This window comes from Chiloscyllium punctatum, chromosome 36 (assembly GCF_047496795.1).
Source record: "Chiloscyllium punctatum isolate Juve2018m chromosome 36, sChiPun1.3, whole genome shotgun sequence".
NCBI classification, from domain to species: Eukaryota; Metazoa; Chordata; class Chondrichthyes; order Orectolobiformes; family Hemiscylliidae; genus Chiloscyllium; species Chiloscyllium punctatum.
This window is the reverse complement of record NC_092774.1, coordinates 20,448,807-20,466,586: the sequence shown is the minus strand read 5'-3', so window position 1 is coordinate 20,466,586 and position 17,780 is coordinate 20,448,807. Positions and strand designations below refer to the sequence as shown.

At 53.3% G+C, this 17,780-nt stretch overlaps 1 protein-coding gene across 11 annotated transcripts in view; it reads right to left on the bottom strand.

Moving 5' to 3' along the window:
• Positions 1-17,780, bottom strand: part of LOC140460839 (uncharacterized) — a 34,216-nt gene that overhangs the window by 10,769 nt on the left and 5,667 nt on the right. For 6 of the 11 annotated variants that reach the window (XM_072555512.1, XM_072555519.1, XM_072555518.1 and 3 more), the window contains 7 exons: positions 16,451-16,634; positions 15,546-15,661; positions 13,673-13,823; positions 12,477-12,592; positions 10,213-10,363; positions 6,377-6,498; positions 110-257 (listed from right to left, as the gene is read on the bottom strand). In XM_072555512.1, coding sequence (XP_072411613.1) covers positions 110-257; positions 6,377-6,498; positions 10,213-10,363; positions 12,477-12,592; positions 13,673-13,823; positions 15,546-15,661; positions 16,451-16,634 — 988 coding nt within the window. The remainder of the gene's footprint in view (positions 1-109; positions 258-6,376; positions 6,499-10,212; positions 10,364-12,476; positions 12,593-13,672; positions 13,824-15,545; positions 15,662-16,450; positions 16,635-17,780) is intronic. The other 5 variants (XM_072555516.1, XM_072555515.1, XM_072555517.1 and 2 more) reach the window with 5 other exon arrangements.

The following is a 17,780-nucleotide window of genomic DNA, read 5'->3' as shown; positions in this document are numbered from 1 at the left end:
GTGACCTTTTGGCCCCTGTTGCCTGGAGGTCAGCGGGCTGGATCAGGCAGGAAGGGGTCAGCCTTCTCCCGAACCCTGGCTTCTGGAACCACTGTTGACCGTGCCCTACCTTCAGCACTGGGCATCGGGCTGCACTCCATCCGGGGGGCCCCGTTGGGGCCTTCCTCTTGAGCAGACACCTCGGAGCCAGAGCGGGGCTCACTGTTGCTGTCTACCTCCGCCCTTGCGGGATCACGGGCTGGCCTGTTCCCCGGTGCCTGGTGGAACAAGGAACGCAGACGTTAACACAAAAATAGCGGGTAGGCCTTACCCCCCAGAGCAAAGAGCGAGAGACCAGACAGTGTCGAAAAGTGTGGTGCTGGAAAAGCACAGCAGGTCAGGTAGCATCCGAGGAGCAGGAGAATCAACATTTCGGGTATAAGCCCTTCATCAGGAATGTGAGGTGGTTGGGAAGGGGGGGGTGGAAGGTAGCTGGGAATGTCACAGGTAGATGGAGGTGAAGGTGAAGGTGATCGTGATTGGTATGAGAGGAGGGTGGAGCGGATGGGTGGGAAGGAAGATGGACAGGTCAAGAGGGCGAGGTTGAGTTGGAGAGTCGGACCTGGGACGAGGTAGCGGGGCAGGGGAAATGAGGAAACTGGCGAAATCCACATTGATGCCGTGTGGTTCGATGGTCCCGAGACAGAAGGTGAGGCGTTCTTCCTCCAGGCATCGGGTGGTGAGGGAGTGGCGATGGAGGCGGCCCAGGACCTGCACGTCCTTGGTGGAGTGGGAGGGGGTGTCGAAGTGTTCGACCATGGGGCAGTGGGGTTGGTTGGTGCGGGTGTCCCAGAGATGTTCTTTGGGACGTTCCGCAACTTGGCGTCCTGTCTCCCCGATGTGGAGGAGACCGCATCGAGAGTGAGGGACACAGTAGATGATGTGTGTAGAGGTGCAGATAAAAAATCTCCGCTGGATGTGGAAGGCTCCTTTGGGGCCCTGGACAGAGGTGAGGATGGGAAAGGGTGAGCACAGGATTTGTGCTTCGAATGGTATGAGGGAAGGTGCCGGGAGGAGAGGGTGGGTTGATGGGAAGACAGGGGCCAGAATTAAGGACGTCTGCTCACAGCCGGGACAGAATGTCAGCGAGATGAGAGCCCAGTGGTCGTGGCCTGGGTAAGTGCCGGCGACACGTGCAGAATGAGGGCAGAGACATCACCAGCAGAGCGTGAGGAGCTGGGCACTGAGTTAAAAAAAAGCGAACTTTAAAAGCCCCGGAGCTTGACCTGAGCTGCGGGCCAATTGGCAGAGGGCGTGTAAAACTGGGGAGGCGTGCAGAGGGGCCCTCGGAGGCTGGTCCGGGCGAGGGATAAAACATGGAAAAGATGTGATTGAACAGACTGTAGAGACAAGGAGGCGCTGAACAGGCTGGGGCTGTTTTCCCTGGAGTGTCAGACGCTGAGGGGTGACCTTATAGAGGTTTATATAATCATGAGGGGCATGGATAGGATAAACAGATAAAGTCTTTTCCCTAGCGTCAGGGAGTCCAGAACTAGAGGGGCATAGGTTTAGGGTGAGAGGGGAAAGATATAAAAGGGACCCAAGGGACAACTTTTTCACGCAGAGGGTGGTATGTGTAGGGAATGAGCTGCCAGAGGAAGTGGTGGAGGCTGGTACAATTGCAACATTTAGGAGACATTTGGATGGGGACATGAATAGGAAGGGTTTGGTGGGATATGGGCTGGGTACTGGCAGGTGGGAATAGATTGGGTTCGGGATATCTGGGTCAGCATGGACGGGTTGGACCGAAGGGTCTGTTTCCATGCTGTTCATCTCTAAGACTCTAAAAGAGGAAAATAGCGAGACAGGAACTGAGGGTCTGAGGGAAGGGGCAGCAAGATAGTAAATCTAAGAAAGCACCGATGGTCAAGGTGAGGTGTTACAAAGACAACAAAACAATAAGACAGAACCAAAGGCTCCGTATCTGAACGCACATCGCAACAAACTGAACAAACTGGTGATTCATGCTGAAATCAATCTCACCATTAGAGTGACGTGGCTGTTGGACCATAAGGATTGGGCCCTGAATATGGAGGGATATGTGGCGCTGGAGAGAAACTAGGTAGCTGGGTCAAGGGGCAGAACTGTTAGCCAAGGATGGCATTTTGCACAGTGCTCTGAGACGCCCTTGGTTCAGGAGATTTCCAGGCTGCGTGCGGATAAGGTGGCACTGCGGAGAAATACAAGTCCATAAGCAGCACAAGCAGAAGGCTGCCCGGCTGCTGGACAAGATCCATAAATGGCTGACTGGCAGGAAGTAATGAGGGGAGTCCCACAGGCCTCTGAACAGTTTGATATCAATGACCTGGAAGTGGACGTGGTGGGTTTGAAGGCAATGGGGAGCTAAATTCGCAAGTAACTCCCAGGTTAGACGGGAAAAGGGTGCGACCAAGAGGACACCGGGAGGCTGCAGCTGGGGAAAGAGGGGTATGCTGAGCAAAGGCACAAACATTTGTGCAAAGAGCACAACACGGGAGAACGTGAAGTTGTTTCTTTGGCCCCAACAATACAAGAAATCAGCCGAAATTAAATGGAGAACAATTGTCGGAAATTCCGAGGTGCAAGGAGACAGAGGTCACAGAGGGTCAGTAAACCCAGGGCCAGCACGTCATCAAGGCGGCAAATGGGATGCTATCCACTATTGCAAAGAAGAAGAACTGAATATGAACAAAAGGATGGCACACTTCACTACAGGGCAGCGATGACACTATCGAATACTGGGGGTGGAGTGGATTTCCTATTGAAGGGAAGAGGAGGTTTACCAGGAATGGACAGACCAGGCTTGTTCTGACTGGAGTTCAATAGACAACTGGTGCAGGAGTAGGCCATTCTGCCCTTCGAGCCTGCACCACCATTCATTATGATCATGGCTGATCATCCTCTATCAGTATCCTGTTCCTGACTTATTCCCATAACCCTTGATTCCACTATCCTTAAGAGCTCTATCCAACGCTTTCTTGAAAGTATCCAGAAACTTGGCCTCCACTGCCCTCTGGGGCAGAGCAATCCACACACCCACCACTCTCTGGGTGAAGAAGTTTCTCCTCATCTCTGTCCTAAATGGTCTACCCCGTATTTTTAAGCTGTGTCCTCTCGTTCGGCACTCACCCATCAACGGAAACATGTTTCCTGCCTCCAGAGTGTCCAATCCTTTAATAATCTTATATGTCTCAATCAGATCCCCTCTCAGTCTTCTAAACTCAAGGGTATACAAGCCCAGTCTTTCAACGTAAGGTCATCCCGCCATTCCAGGAATTGACCTCGTGAACCTACGCTGCACTCCCTCAAGAGCCAGAATGTCTTTCCTCAAATTTGGAGACCAGAACTGCACATAATACTCCAGGTGTGGTCTCACCAGGGCCCTATACAGCTGCAGAAGAATCTCTTTGCTTCTATACTCAATTCTTCTTGTTATGAAGGCCAGCATGCTATTAGCCTTCTTCACTACCTGCTGTACCTGCATGCTTACCTTCATTGACTGGTGTACAAGAACACCCAGATTCCTTTGTACTGCCCCTTTACCTGACTTGATTCCATTTAGGTAGTAATCTGCCTTCCTGTTCTTGCCAAAGTGGATAACCACACATTTATCCACATTAAACTGCATCTGCCCACTCACCTAACCTGTAGAGGTCACCCTGTAAGCTCTCTCCTAACATCCTCCTCACATTTCACCCTGCCACCCAGCTTTGTATCATCTGCAAATTTGCTGATATTACTTTTAACATCATCTATATCATTAATGTACATTGTAAAAAGCTGCGGTCCCAGCACTGATCCCTACGGTACCCCACTGGTCATCGTCGCCATTCCAAAAGGGAGCCATTTATCACTACTCTTTGTTTCCTGTCAGCCAACCAATTTTCAATCCAAGTCAATATTTTGCCCCCAATACCGTGCACCCTAATTTTACTCACTAACCTCCTGTGTGGGACTTTATCAAAAGCTTTCTGAAAGTCCAGGTACACTACATCTACTGGTTCTCCCTTGTCCATCTTCAGAGTCACATCCTCAAAAAATTCCAGAAGATTAGTCAAACATGATTTCCCCTTCATAAATCCATGCTGACTCTGTCCTATCCTGTTACTGCTATCCAAATGTTTCGTAATTTCATCCTTTTATAATTTACTCCAGCATCTTTTCCACCACTGAGGTCAGACTAACTGGTCTACAATTCCCTGCTTTCTCTCTCCCACCTTTCTTAAAAACTGGGACAACATTAGTCACTCTCCAATCCACAGGAACTGATCCTGAATCTACAGAACATTAGAAAATAATCACCAATGCATCCACGATTTCTCGAGCCACCTCCTTCAGTACCCTGGGATGTAGGCCATCACGTCACGGGGACTTATCAACCTTCAGACCTAACAGTCTCTCCAACACCACTTCCTGGCAAATATAACTTCCCTTCAGTTCAGGTCCTTCAGCCACTGTTACCTCAGGGAGATTGCTTGTGTCTTCCCCAGTGAACACAGATCTGAAGTACCAATTCAACTCTTCTGCCATTTCTTTGTTCACCGTAATATATTCCCCTGTTCCTGTCTTCAAGGGCCCAATTTTAGTCTTAACCATTTTTTTGCCTTTCACATACCTAAAAAAGCTTTTACTATCCTCCTTTGTATTTTTGGCCAGTTTACCTTCGTACCTCATTTTTTCTCTCTGTATTTCCTTCTTAGTAATCCTCTGTTGTTCTTTAAAAGCTTCCCAGTCCTCCGTTTTCCCACTTACTTTGCTATGTCATATTTTTTCTCTTTTAACTTTATATGTTTCTTAACTTCCTTTTGGAATGAACTGATCCTGCATCTTCTGAATTATACACAGAAATATCTGCCATTGTTCCTCCACTGTCATCCCTGCTAAGGTATTGCACCATTGAACTTTGGCCAGCTCCTCCCTCATAGCTCCATAGTTCCCTTTATTCAACTGAAATATTGTCACTTCCGATTGTACCCTCTCCCTCTCAAATTGCGGATTGAACCTTATTGTATTATGGTCACTACTTCCCAATGGCTCTTTCACTTCGAGGTCCCTGATCAAATCCAGTTCGTTGCACAATACCAGATCCAGAATTGCCTTCTCCCTGGAAGGCTCCAGCACCAGCTGTTCTAAGAATCCATCTCGGAGGCACTCCACAAACTCCCTTTCTTGAGGTCCAGTACCATCCTGATTCTCCCAGTCTACCTGCATGTTGAAATCCCCCATAACAACTGTAGTAACATCTTTGCGACAGGCCAATTTCAGCTCCTGATTCAACTTACACTCTACACCCAGACTACTGTTTGGGGGCCTGTAGATAACTCCCATGAGGGTCGTTCTACCCTTAGAATTTCTCAGCTCTATCCACACTGACTCTACATCCCCTGATTCTAGGTTCTCCTGCTCAAGGTTCTGAGTATCATTCTTTACCAACAGAGCCACCCCACCCCCTCTGCCCATCATCCTGTCCTTACAATAGCACATATAGCCTTGAATATTCAGTTCCCAGGCCCTGTCCACTTGAAGCCACGTCACCGTTATCCCCGTTATTCAGAAAATTAAGGGATGATGTGGATGATGTCAAGACCTTTCAGGCAGTTATACACCAGAGAATGATGTTACTTGTTCGTCAGAAGTGGCTGTCACCGCTGGGCCCATCCCCAGTAGCCGACAGGGCAGATAGGAGTCCTGCACGTGACTGGGACTGGAATTGGATGGAGGCCCCATGACATGAACAGCAGATTTCTCTGATCCTAGGTTCACAGGAGTGTCACACTCTACCTGCTGGGACACGGGGAACAGGAGCGTCACACTACCTGCTGGGACACGGGGAACAGGAGCGTCACTCTCTACCTGCTGGGGATCAGGGACAGGAGCATCACTCTCTACCTGCTGGGACACGGGGAACAGGAGCGTCACACTCTACCTGCTGGGACACGGGGAACAGGAGCGTCACACTCTACCTGCTGGGACACGGGGAACAGGAGTGTCACACTCTACCTGCTGGGACACAGGGAACAGGAGTGTCACTGTCTACCTGCTGGGACATGGGGAACAGGAGCGTCACTCTCTACCTGCTGGGACACGGGGAACAGGAGCGTCACTCTCTACCTGCTAGGGATCAGGGACAGGAGCATCACTCTCTACCTGCTGGGACACGGGGAACAGGAGCGTCACTCTCTACCTGCTGGGACATGGGAAACAGGAGCATCATTCTCTACCTGCTGGGACACGGGGAACAGGAGTGTCACTCGCTACCTGCTGGGACACGGGGAACAGGAGAGTCACTCTCTACCTGCTGGGGAATGTGAACAGGAGCATGGCTCTCTTCATTCCTCATTCCCCCGCAACACCTCACCTGCTCCAACATTCCCAGCTGCCCGCTGGTGGTGAGAGGAAGCACGTCCTTCTCTCCACCACTGCCACTCGTGCTCTCCTCCTCTATCTTTATGCTTGGTTCAGAGTCAGACCATGTCCTCACTGTCGACAAGAGTGTAGAAAACAACAGGTCAGAGTGCACAGAGTCGACGCTTCATAGAGAAAACATGAAACAAAAATTATCCCTTCACAAAACAACACATACCCTGACCAATAAAACGCGTGTCCATTGAAATCCTCCCTCTGCTGGGAAGAAACCCCATCCAGCTGACAGTAGCCTCCCTCATCCCACTGCTCCTTCCCGACACAGCCCCTACCTTGCTGACCATATGTCCATCATCTTCCTGAACCTTCAGAGCTCATTGACCACAGGACACACCAACTGGCCCTGTCCTGAACTGAACTGCAGGACCAAGACAGCCAGACGACAGCCTGCGGTCCTTTCGTCACAGAACACAATACACAACGCTCAGGCCATAGATGACTCTCGTGTCCCCAAAAGAGGTCAGGCGAGCTGGGTGGGAGAAGAATGGGACTTGAGGGAAGCAGTGGAGTCCAGCAGGGGTCGAGCTAAGCCAGACCGAGTCCACACCCTCACTGTTAGGGCCCTGGGCCAGATCCGGAAACCTGCCTGAAAAGAGAGGGGGGGTCGGGGCCCCGTCAGACTGGGACGGGGGGGGGGGTCGGGGCCCCGTCAGACTGGGACGGGGGGGGGTCGGGGACCCGTCAGACTGGGACAGGGGGGGGAGCTCTGGGATCAGGTCGGAGGGGGGTGCGGGGCCCCCTGGGACCAGGGAGGAGGGGGAGGCGGGGTCCCCTGGGACCGGGTCGTAGGGGTGGGGGGGGGGGTGGGTGGGGGTGGGGCCCCCGGGGACCAGGGAGGAGGGGGAGGCGGGGTCCCCTGGGACCAGGGCACCGGGGGGGAAGAGGGGGAAAGCCCCTGGGACCGGGTCGGAGGGTGGGGCCCCCTGGGACCGGGTCGGAGGGGGGGAGGGCCGGGCCCCCAGGGACCAGGGCGGGGGGGAGGGGCGGGGGGGGGGGCGGGGGGCGGGATCCCCTATGACCGGGCCACGGGGAGGGGGTAGGGGGCGGGGTGGGGCCCCCTGGGATCGGGTCGGAAGGGGTCTGGGGCTCCTTGGGACCAGGCCATAGGGGTGGGGGGGGTGGGGAGGGGGGAACCCCCTGGGACAGGGACAGCGGGGGCCCCGCCAGACAGGGACAGAGGGGGGCGCAGGGCCCCATGGGACCGGGATTGTGTGTGTGTGTGGGGGGGGGTCAGGGGGAGGTCGGCACATGCTCCCGTTGGACAGGGACAGAGTGGGGCAGGGAATGTGGCCTTTTAGAATAGATCGTGTGTACAGGGGAGGAGGGGGGGATTAGATATTTGCAGTGAGTCCAGCCGCCAACACCAAGTACTTGGAGTCTCAATGATACTTCAGTCACAGAGTCCTGCAGCATGGAGACCAGGCCATTCAGCCCAATCTGGTCTGTGCTCTATAAAATCTCCATCGACACTAACCCCATTTCCCTGCACTTGGCCCACTGCACTTCTCTAATCCTTTCCGATCCATGTATTTGTCCAAATGTCCTTTTAAATGCTGTTCATGTACCCGCCTCAACCACCTCCATATTCCTACCACCCTCTGTGTAAAAACGTTGTCTCTCAGGTTCCCTTTTATTCTTTCCCCTCTAACCTTCAACTGATGCCTCGATTCCCCAGCCCTGGGGAAAAAGACTGAGTGCATTCACCCTCTCCATGCCTCTCATGATCTTATTCACCTCTGTAAGGTCCCCCCCTCACTCTCCTACGCTCTAAAGAAAAAAGTCCTCGTGTGCTCAACCTCTCCGTGTAGCTCAGACCGTTGAGTCCTGGCAACATCCTTGTAAATTTCGTCTGCATTCTTTCCAGTTTAATAACACCCTTCCTGTAGCAAGGTGACCAAAACTGAACACAATACTCCCGAGAGCGGCCTCACCAACGTCCTGTATAACTGCAACAGAATGTCCCAACTTCTATACTCAATGCCCTGACTGATGAAGGCCAGTTTGCCAAAAGCCTTCTTCACTGCCCTGTCTACCTGGGACTCCACTTTCAGAGAACCGTACACCTCAACTCCAAGGTCCCTCTGTTCCACTAGTGACCATAAAACTCCTGCCTTGATTTGCCTTTCCAAAATGCGAGCCCTCACCCTTATTGATATTAAACTCCCTTTGCCGTTTCTCGGCCCCAGCTGACCAAGGTCCTGCTGCAATTCCTGAGGACCTTCCTCACTCTCCATGATACCGCTTATTTTAGGGTCATCAGCAAACTTACTCATCATGCCTTAGACCATAGAACATTCCAGCACTGTACAGGTCCTCCATGTTGTACCGACCCTGGGGAACCAATCTGAAGCCCATCTAACCTCCACTATCCCACTCTCATCCATATGTTTATCCAATAACCATTTAAATGTCCTTAAAGTTGGTGAGTCTACAACTGCAGCAGGCAGTGCGTTCCATACCCCTACTACTCCCTGAGTAAAGAACCTACCTCTGACATCTGTCCTATATCTACCACCCCTCAATTTAAAGCTATGTCCCCTCGTACTAGCCATCACCATTGGAGGGAAAAGGCTCTCACTGTCCACCCTGTCTAACCCTCTGATTATCTTTTGTGTTTCTATTAAATTACCTCTCAACCTTCTTCTCTCTAACAAAAACAGCCTCAAGTCCCTCAGCCTTTCCTTATAAGACCTTCCCTCCATACCAGGCAACATCCTGGGCGGCACAGTGGTTAGCACTGCTGCCTCACAGAGACCTGGGTTCAATTCCCGCCTCTGGCGACTCTCTGTGTGGAGTTTGCACATTCTCCCCGTGTCTGCGTGGGTTTCCTCCGGGTGCTCCGGTTTCCTCCCACAATCCAAAAATGTGTAGGTTAGGTGAATTGGCCAAGCTAAATTGCCCGTAGTGTTAGGTGAAGGGGCAAATGTAGGAGTATGGGGTTTGGGTGGTATACGCTTCGGCGGGTCAGTGTGGACTTGTTGGACCGAAGGGCCTGTTTCCACACTGTAAGTAATCTAATCCTGGTAAATCTCCTCTGAACCCTTTTCCAAAGCTTCCACATCCTTCCTATAATGCGGTGACCAGAACTGTACACAATACTCCACAATGCGGCCGCACCAGAGTTTTGTACAGCTGCAGCATGACCTCATGGCTCTGAAACTCAATCCCTCTATGAATAAAAACTAACACACCGTACGCCTTCTAAACAAACCCTATTCTCATCCAAATCATTGATCTAGATCACAAACAGTATTGGGCCCAGCACCGAACCCTGAGGGACTCCACTAGTCACAGGCCTCTGGTCCAACCAGCATCCTTCCACTATTACCCTCTGCTTCCTACCATCCAGCCAATTGTGTAACCAGTTTGGTCGGTCCCCCTGGATTCCATGCGATCTAACCTTCCAGTACAGCCTACCATGTGGAACCTTATCAAAAGCCTTACTGAGATCCACATAGACGACATCTACCACCCTGCCCTGGTCAACCTTCCTGGTCATTTCATCAAAGAACTCAAACAAATTTGTGAGGCGTGATCTCCCACACACAAAGCCGTGCTGACTACTCCTAATCAAACCCTGTCTTTCCAAATGCATGGATATCTTATCCCTCAGCATCTTCTCCAGTAACTTGCCTATCACAGATGTTAGGCTGACTGGTCTATAGTTCCCAGGCTTTTCTTCACATCCCTTCTTCAATAAGGGCACAGCATTCACCTCAGTCCTAATCCTGCCCACTTCCTGATGGTACCTCCCCTCCTTACAGACTCTACCTTCCACACAGGGCTCCAGTTCTGGGTCTGGCAAGATGCTTCCAACAGAACATTCCTTGGGAATAGACCTTTCGGAGTCAGAACTGGGATCACAGCCGCTATCACTCTCCACCTGCTGGGAAGTGGGAGCTGGACCTTCACTTTTTACCTGCTGGGAAAGGAGAAGGGGGATGTCACTTTCTGCTGGTAAAGTGAAATATCACTCTCGACCTGCTGGGACACGGGGAACAGGAGCGTCACTCTCTACCTGCTGGGACACGGGGAACAGGAGCGTCACTCTCTACCTGCTGGGACACGGGAATTAGGAGCGTCACCCGCTACCTGCTGGGACACAGGAATTAGGAGCGTCACTCTCTACCTGCTGGGACACAGGGAACAGGAGAGTCACTCTCTACCTGCTGGGAAACAGGAACAGGAGAGTCACTCTCTACCTGCTGGGACGCAGGAAACAGGAGCGTCACTCGCTTCCTGCTGGGAAACGGGGAACAGGAGAGTCACTCTCTACCTGCAGGGACACAGGGAACAGGAGCGTCACCTGCTACCTGCTGGGACACTGGAACAGAAGGGTCACTCTCTACCTGCTGGAACACAGGAACAAGAGTGTCACTCTCTACCTGCTGGGACACGGGGAACAGGAGCGTCACTCTCTACCTGCTGGGACACAGGGAACAGGAGAGTCACTCTCTACCTGCTGGGACACAGGGAACAGGAGAGTCACTCTCTACCTGCTGGGACACAGGGAACAGGAGAGTCACTCTCTACCTGCTGGGACACAGGGAACAGGAGAGTCACTCTCTACCTGCTGGGACACAGGGAACAGGAGAGTCACTCTCTACCTGCTGGGACACAGGGAACAGGAGCGTCACACTTTACCTGCTGGGAAAGAGGAACAGGAGTGTCACTCGCTACCTGCTGGGAAATGGGGAACAGAAGCGTCACTCTCTACCTGCAGGGACACAGGAACAGGAGGGTCACTCTCTACCTGATGGAGCACAGGAACAGGAGCGTCACTCGCTATCTGTTGGGACACGGGGAACAGGAGCATCACGAGCTACCTGCTGGGACGCAGGGAATAGGAGTGTCACTCACTACCTGCTGGGGAACAGGGACAGGAGCATCACTCTCTACCTGCTGGGACACAGGAATAAGGAGCGTCACCTGCTACCTGCTGGGACACAGGGAACAGATGCGTTACTCTCTACCTACTGGGACACAGGAACAGGTGAGTCACACTCTACCTGCTGGGACACAGGAACAGGAGTATCACCTTCTACCTGCTGGGAAACAGGGAACAGGAGCGTCACTCTCTACCTGCTGGGAAACAGGGAACAGGAGAGTCACTCTTTACCTGCTGGGACATGGGGAACAGGAAAGTCACTCTCTACCTGCTGTGACACGGGGAACTAGAGAGTCACTCTCTAACTGCTGGGTATTGGGAACAGGAGAGTCACTCTCTACCTACTGGGAAATAGGAACCGGAGTTTAACTCTCCACCTGCTGGGACACAGGAACGTCAGTCTCTACCTGCTGGGAAAGGGGAACAAGACAGTCACACCCTACCTGCTGGGAAAGGGGAACAGGAGTGTCACTCTCTACCTGCTGGGACACAGGAACAGGAGCGTCGCTCTCTACCTGCTGGGACACAGGAACAGGAGCGTCACTCTCTACCTGCTGGGAAACAGGAACAGGAGCGTCGCTCTCTACCTGCTGGGAAACAGGAACAGGAGCGTCGCTCCCTACCTGCTGGGAAACAGGAACAGGAGCGTCGCTCCCTACCTGCTGGGAAAGGGGAAAAGGAGCGTCGCTCACTACCTATTTAACCACTGCAATAAAGAGATCTGAAGCTTTGTGCTCATCGGGACTGAATTCAAGGATCAAACTTTCGGAAAAGCTTTGGGAGGCTGGAGTGATGCTGAGGCCCATACTGGGCAAGAAGGGCACATTTCCTCTATTAAAAGGGGCATGAGTAAACCTGATGGGGGTGTGAGGAGGAGTTGTCTTTAAACGACAATCGATGACAGTTGTCACAGTCCCATGACTGAGACCAGCTTCCAGTTCCTTATTGAACCACCAAATGTAAATTTTCTCAAATATCGTGTCATAGTTTGAACCTGTGATTCCCAATCTCTATCATGACCCGGTCACTTTGTTCCCTGTTTACTGGCAAACCGGATTGTCAGTCCCTTCAGGACCCACCCCGTTCCCCTTCAGCCCTGTGATAGATCCCCAGCTCTTCTGAATGCAGCATCGTCCCTGTTCCTCACCTGGTGCGATGTCCCCACACCCCTGCTGGGGGAGCTGGGCTGTGAGCTCTCCGTTCCAGCGCTCCCACTCCCCTCCATCTTCACTGTGCTCAGGTCAACGGCGAGTGATGGTCTCTCTGGGAACAGAGTCCAGTAAACACAGGTCAGCGCAGAAGGACAGAAAGAGCGAGAGATGACAGAGTCTCAGGGAGAGAGTGAGACAGACAGACAGACAGAGAAGCAGAGAGAGAGAGAGAGAGAGAGAGAGAGAGAGAGAGAGAGAGAGAGAGAGAGAGAGAGAGAGAGAGAGAGAGAGAGAGAGACAGAGACAGAGACGCACAGAGGGAGACACACACAGAGAAAAAAAATGCAGAGAGTGAGACACAGAGTGAGACACAGAGTGAGACACAGAGTGAGACACAGAGTGAGACACAGAGTGAGACACAGAGTGAGACACAGAGTGAGACACAGAGTGAGACACAGAGTGAGACACAGACACAGACTGGCTCCTGAAAACACTTCACCCTAACACCACCCTTCTCATTGAGAGATCTTCTCACCCCAACTCGAACACTCCCTCACTCTCAGGAACGCTCCTCACTGACTGCTCTCAATTATTGCTGGCAGCATCTCCTCCCATGAGGAAGCCCTGTCCACTCCCTGCCTGACCCTCTCTGTCACCTCCTCCACTGGCGGCCTTCCCTCCCTCCAACTGACACATGGCTCCACTAACAGTCCCGAGGTCGTGAGGTCCTGCTGCTGCCCAGTTTGGTGCCTGCCGAAGCAACACCTCTGTCCATTCTTGCCCCATTGTCGCTCCCCGTCCTGATACTGTCCCGTGTCCACGTTGGATTCCATTCCGCTGCCTCGTCCCCCGTCTCTACCCTTAGAAACCATGTCCTACACAACCATGTCACTGTCGGCCCAGCTGCCGGACTCTGCCACTCTGACTGGGACAGATCGGCACAGACAGACCCACTGAGACACTGCACACGACCTCATCAGGTCCCCTTGCCCTTACTGCCTTCCTCTGATGCCATCCACACTATGGACATGGTATCCAAAGCACAGAGGTCAGGATCCGGCATTGACCCAGCTCAGCCCAGTCTGAAACTCACCCATACCTGCCAGCTGTCTTCCCCTCCACCCCCACCTCCAGCCCCGCCCCACCCCACCATCCACACTCCCAAACCTGCCCAGGAACACTCACTCCCTACCTCGGTCGCGGGCCAGCAGTCTCCACGGCAAGGAGGTATTTTCAAGGCACGCTTCTTCAGGAGGGGACGCCTCGCACCCAGAAAAGGGCTCACAGCTGCTGTCACTCTCGGCCTGTTGGTAATGGAGAGGAGAAACCTCACTCTCTACCTGCTGGGAAACGGGGAACAGGAGCGTCACTCTCTACCTGCTGGGAAACGGGGAACAGGAGCGTCACTCTGTACCTGCTGGGACACAGGAACAGGAGCGTCACTCTCTACCTGCTGGGACACAGGAACAGGAGCGTCACTCTCTACCTGCTGGGAAACGGGGAACAGGAGCGTCACTCTCTACCTGCTGGGAAACGGGGAACAGGAGCGTCACTCTCTACCTGCTGGGAAACGGGGAACAGGAGCGTCACTCTCTACCTGCTGGGAAACGGGGAACAGGAGAGTCACTCTCTACCTGCTGGGAAACGGGGAACAGGAGCGTCACTCTCTACCTGCTGGGAAACGGGGAACAGGAGCGTCACTCTCTACCTGCTGGGAAACGGGGAACAGGAGCTTCACTCTCTACCTGCTGGGACACAGGAACAGGAGCGTCACTCTCTACCTGCAGGGACACAGGAACATGAGAGTCACTCTCTACCTGCTGGGAAACAGGAACAGGAGAGTCACTCTCTACCTGCTGGGAAACGGGGAACAGGAGCGTCACTCTCTACCTGCTGGGAAACGGGGAACAGGAGCGTCACTCTCTACCTGCTGGGAAACAGGGAACAGGAGCGTCACTCTCTACCTGCTGGGACACAGGAACAGGAGCGTCACTCTCTACCTGCAGGGACACAGGAACATGAGAGTCACTCTCTACCTGCTGGGAAACAGGAACAGGAGAGTCACTCTCTACCTGCTGGGAAACGGGGAACAGGAGCGTCACTCTCTACCTGCTGGGAAACGGGGAACAGGAGAGTCACTCTCTACCTGCTGGGAAACGGAGAACAGGAGAGTCACTCTCTACCTGCTGGGAAACGGGGAACAGGAGAGTCACTCTCTACCTGCTGGGAAACGGAGAACAGGAGAGTCACTCTCTACCTGCTGGGAAACGGGGAACAGGAGAGTCACTCTCTACCTGCTGGGAAACGGGGAACAGGAGAGTCACTCTCTACCTGCTGGGAAACGGGGAACAGGAGAGTCACTCTCTACCTGCTGGGAAACGGGGAACAGGAGAGTCACTCTCTACCTGCTGGGAAACGGGGAACAGGAGAGTCACTCTCTACCTGCTGGGAAACGGGGAACAGGAGAGTCACTCTCTACCAGCTGGGAAACGGGGAACAGGAGAGTCACTCTCTACCTGCTGGGAAACGGGGAACAGGAGCGTCACTCTCTACCTGCTGGGACACAGGAACAGGAGCATCACTCTCTACCTGCTGGGAAACGGGGAACAGGAGCTTCACACTCTACCTGCTGGGAAACAGGGAACAGGAGCGTCTCACTCTACCTGCTGGGACACAGGAACAGGAGCATCACTCTCTACCTGCTGGGAAACGGGGAACAGGAGCGTCACACTCTACCTGCTGGGACACAGGGAACAGGAGCATCACTCTCTACCTGCTGGGACATGGGGAATAGGAGCATCACTCTCTACCTGCTGGGAAACAGGGAACAGGAGCGGCAATCTCTACCTGCTGGGAAACAGGAACAGGAGCATCACACTCTACAAGCTGGGACACGGGGAACAGGAGCGTTGCTGTCTACCTGCTGGGAAACGGGAACAGGAACATCACTATTTGGCACGGAACGGCAACATTCATATTTCTGGTGCTCTTCCCTTTCTGCTTGCTTCCCCTCAGTGTCTCCTGCTTTAAACGCCACCATGGGTCACTCCTGCACCTTTCCTCACCTGCTCGGCCACTTGCAGCAGCCTTCTGGGTAAGCTGGATTGTGAACTCTCCATACCATTGCTGTCATTCATCTCCAGTTTCACTGCGAGCAGGTGAATGGATGGCGATATCCTCTCTGAGAATATACCCCGGGGAGAAAGGTTAGAACAGACTGCGAGACATGGCTTTCCCCATAACCTCTCCCATCGGAGAGGAATTTTACCTTGATGATGATGAACCCACTCCTTGGCTAAGAAATCAACTCCTCCCTCACACTCCAATGTTCTCATATTTGTGGGTGATTCCACTCTCGCTGCCCTTCCCTCACCAAAAAGTCCTCCTGCCGAATCAAAAAAAGCCTCACTTTTTCACAAACTCCCTCCCTCGCCAACTCACTCCTTTGCTTATTCCCTTCTCACTCGCTTCCTCACCGAATCCCCTCCCCATCCCCCCCCTCACATGTCAGACTGACAGACACACATGGTGATGCTAACATGTGAACACACAGGCACCAGGATGTGCATGCAAACACAAACACACATACACAGGCAGATGCACACACGTGTGCACAGACACACACACACACACACACACACACACAGATGCATGCGAGCACACACATGCTCACAGACATGGACATGTGCGTGTACACAGACACACGTACACACAGATGCATGCACGCATACTTGCTCACAGACACACAGTCACAGACACGGACATGGGCACACAAGCACAGACATGCATACACAGACATATACGCGCACAGTCACAGACACACACACTCACACGGATACACACATGCAGACATGGACACGGGTGCACACACAGACACATGCGTGCACAGACACACACACACACACAGCGGCAGAGCCACAGCTGGCCCTGTACATCTATACCCGTCCTGCAGCAATAGCTAAGCACGCACCCTGATTGAAACTGCTGTCGATGATCCTGTAGACTTTGTATGGGTGGTAGTGGTTGAGCTGGGAGCGTTCTGGGACCTCCACGAAATCACTGCTTTTGTGGAGCGCGCATCGCAGCCTCGATTTCCAGGTGCGGGGATTCAGGCTCCGCCAATCCCGGCACGGCCCCTTGAACCTGGCCCAGGCCTGGACAGAGAGAGCTCGGGCTGTTAGTGCAGAGACCGAGACAGACCAATGCCCAATACATACACGGGTCCCCCATCAAACACTCCCACGGACAGGGACAGCACGGGGTTAGATACAGAGTAAAGCTCCCTCTACACTGTCCCCCCATCAAACACTCCCATGGACAGGGACAGCACAGGGTTAGATACAGAGTAAAGCTCCCTCTACACTGTCCCCCCCATCAAACACTCCCACGGACAGGGACAGCACAGGGTTAGATACAGAGTAAAGCTCCCTCTACACTGTCGCCCCCATCAAACACTCCCACGGACAGGGACAGCACAGGGTTAGATACAGAGTAAAGCTCCCTCTACACCGTCCCCCCCCCCATCCCAGGGACAGGGACAGCACGGGGTTAGATACAGAGGAAAGCTCCCTCTACACTGTCCCCCCCATCAAACACTCCCAGGGACAGGGACAGCACAGGGTTAGATACAGAGTAAAGCTCCCTCTACACTGTCCTCCCCATCAAACACTCCCAGGGACAGGGACAGCACGGGGTTAGATACAGAGGAAAGCTCCCACTACACTGTCCTCCCCATCAAACACTCCCAGGGACAGGGACAGCACGGGGTTAGATACAGAGGAAAGCTCCCACTACACTGTCCTCCCCATCAAACACTCCCAGGGTCAGGGACAGCATGGGTTAGATACAGAGTAAAGCTTCCTCTACACCGTCCCCCCCATCCCAGGGACAGGGACAGCACGGGGTTAGATACAGAGTAAAGAGCCCTCTACACCGTCCCCCCCCCCATCCCAGGGACAGGGACAGCACGGGGTTAGATACAGAGGAAAGCTCCCTCTACACTGTCCCCCCCATCAAACACTCCCAGGGACAGGGACAGCACAGGGTTAGATACAGAGTAAAGCTCCCTCTACACTGTCCTCCCCATCAAACACTCCCAGGGTCAGGGACAGCATGGGTTAGATACAGAGTAAAGCTTCCTCTACACCGTCCCCCCCCATCCCAGGGACAGGGACAGCACGGGGTTAGATACAGAGTAAAGCTTCCTCTACACCGTCCCCCCCCATCCCAGGGACAGGGACAGCACGGGGTTAGATACAGAGTAAAGCTCCCTCTACACTGTCCCCCCCCCATCCAGAGAC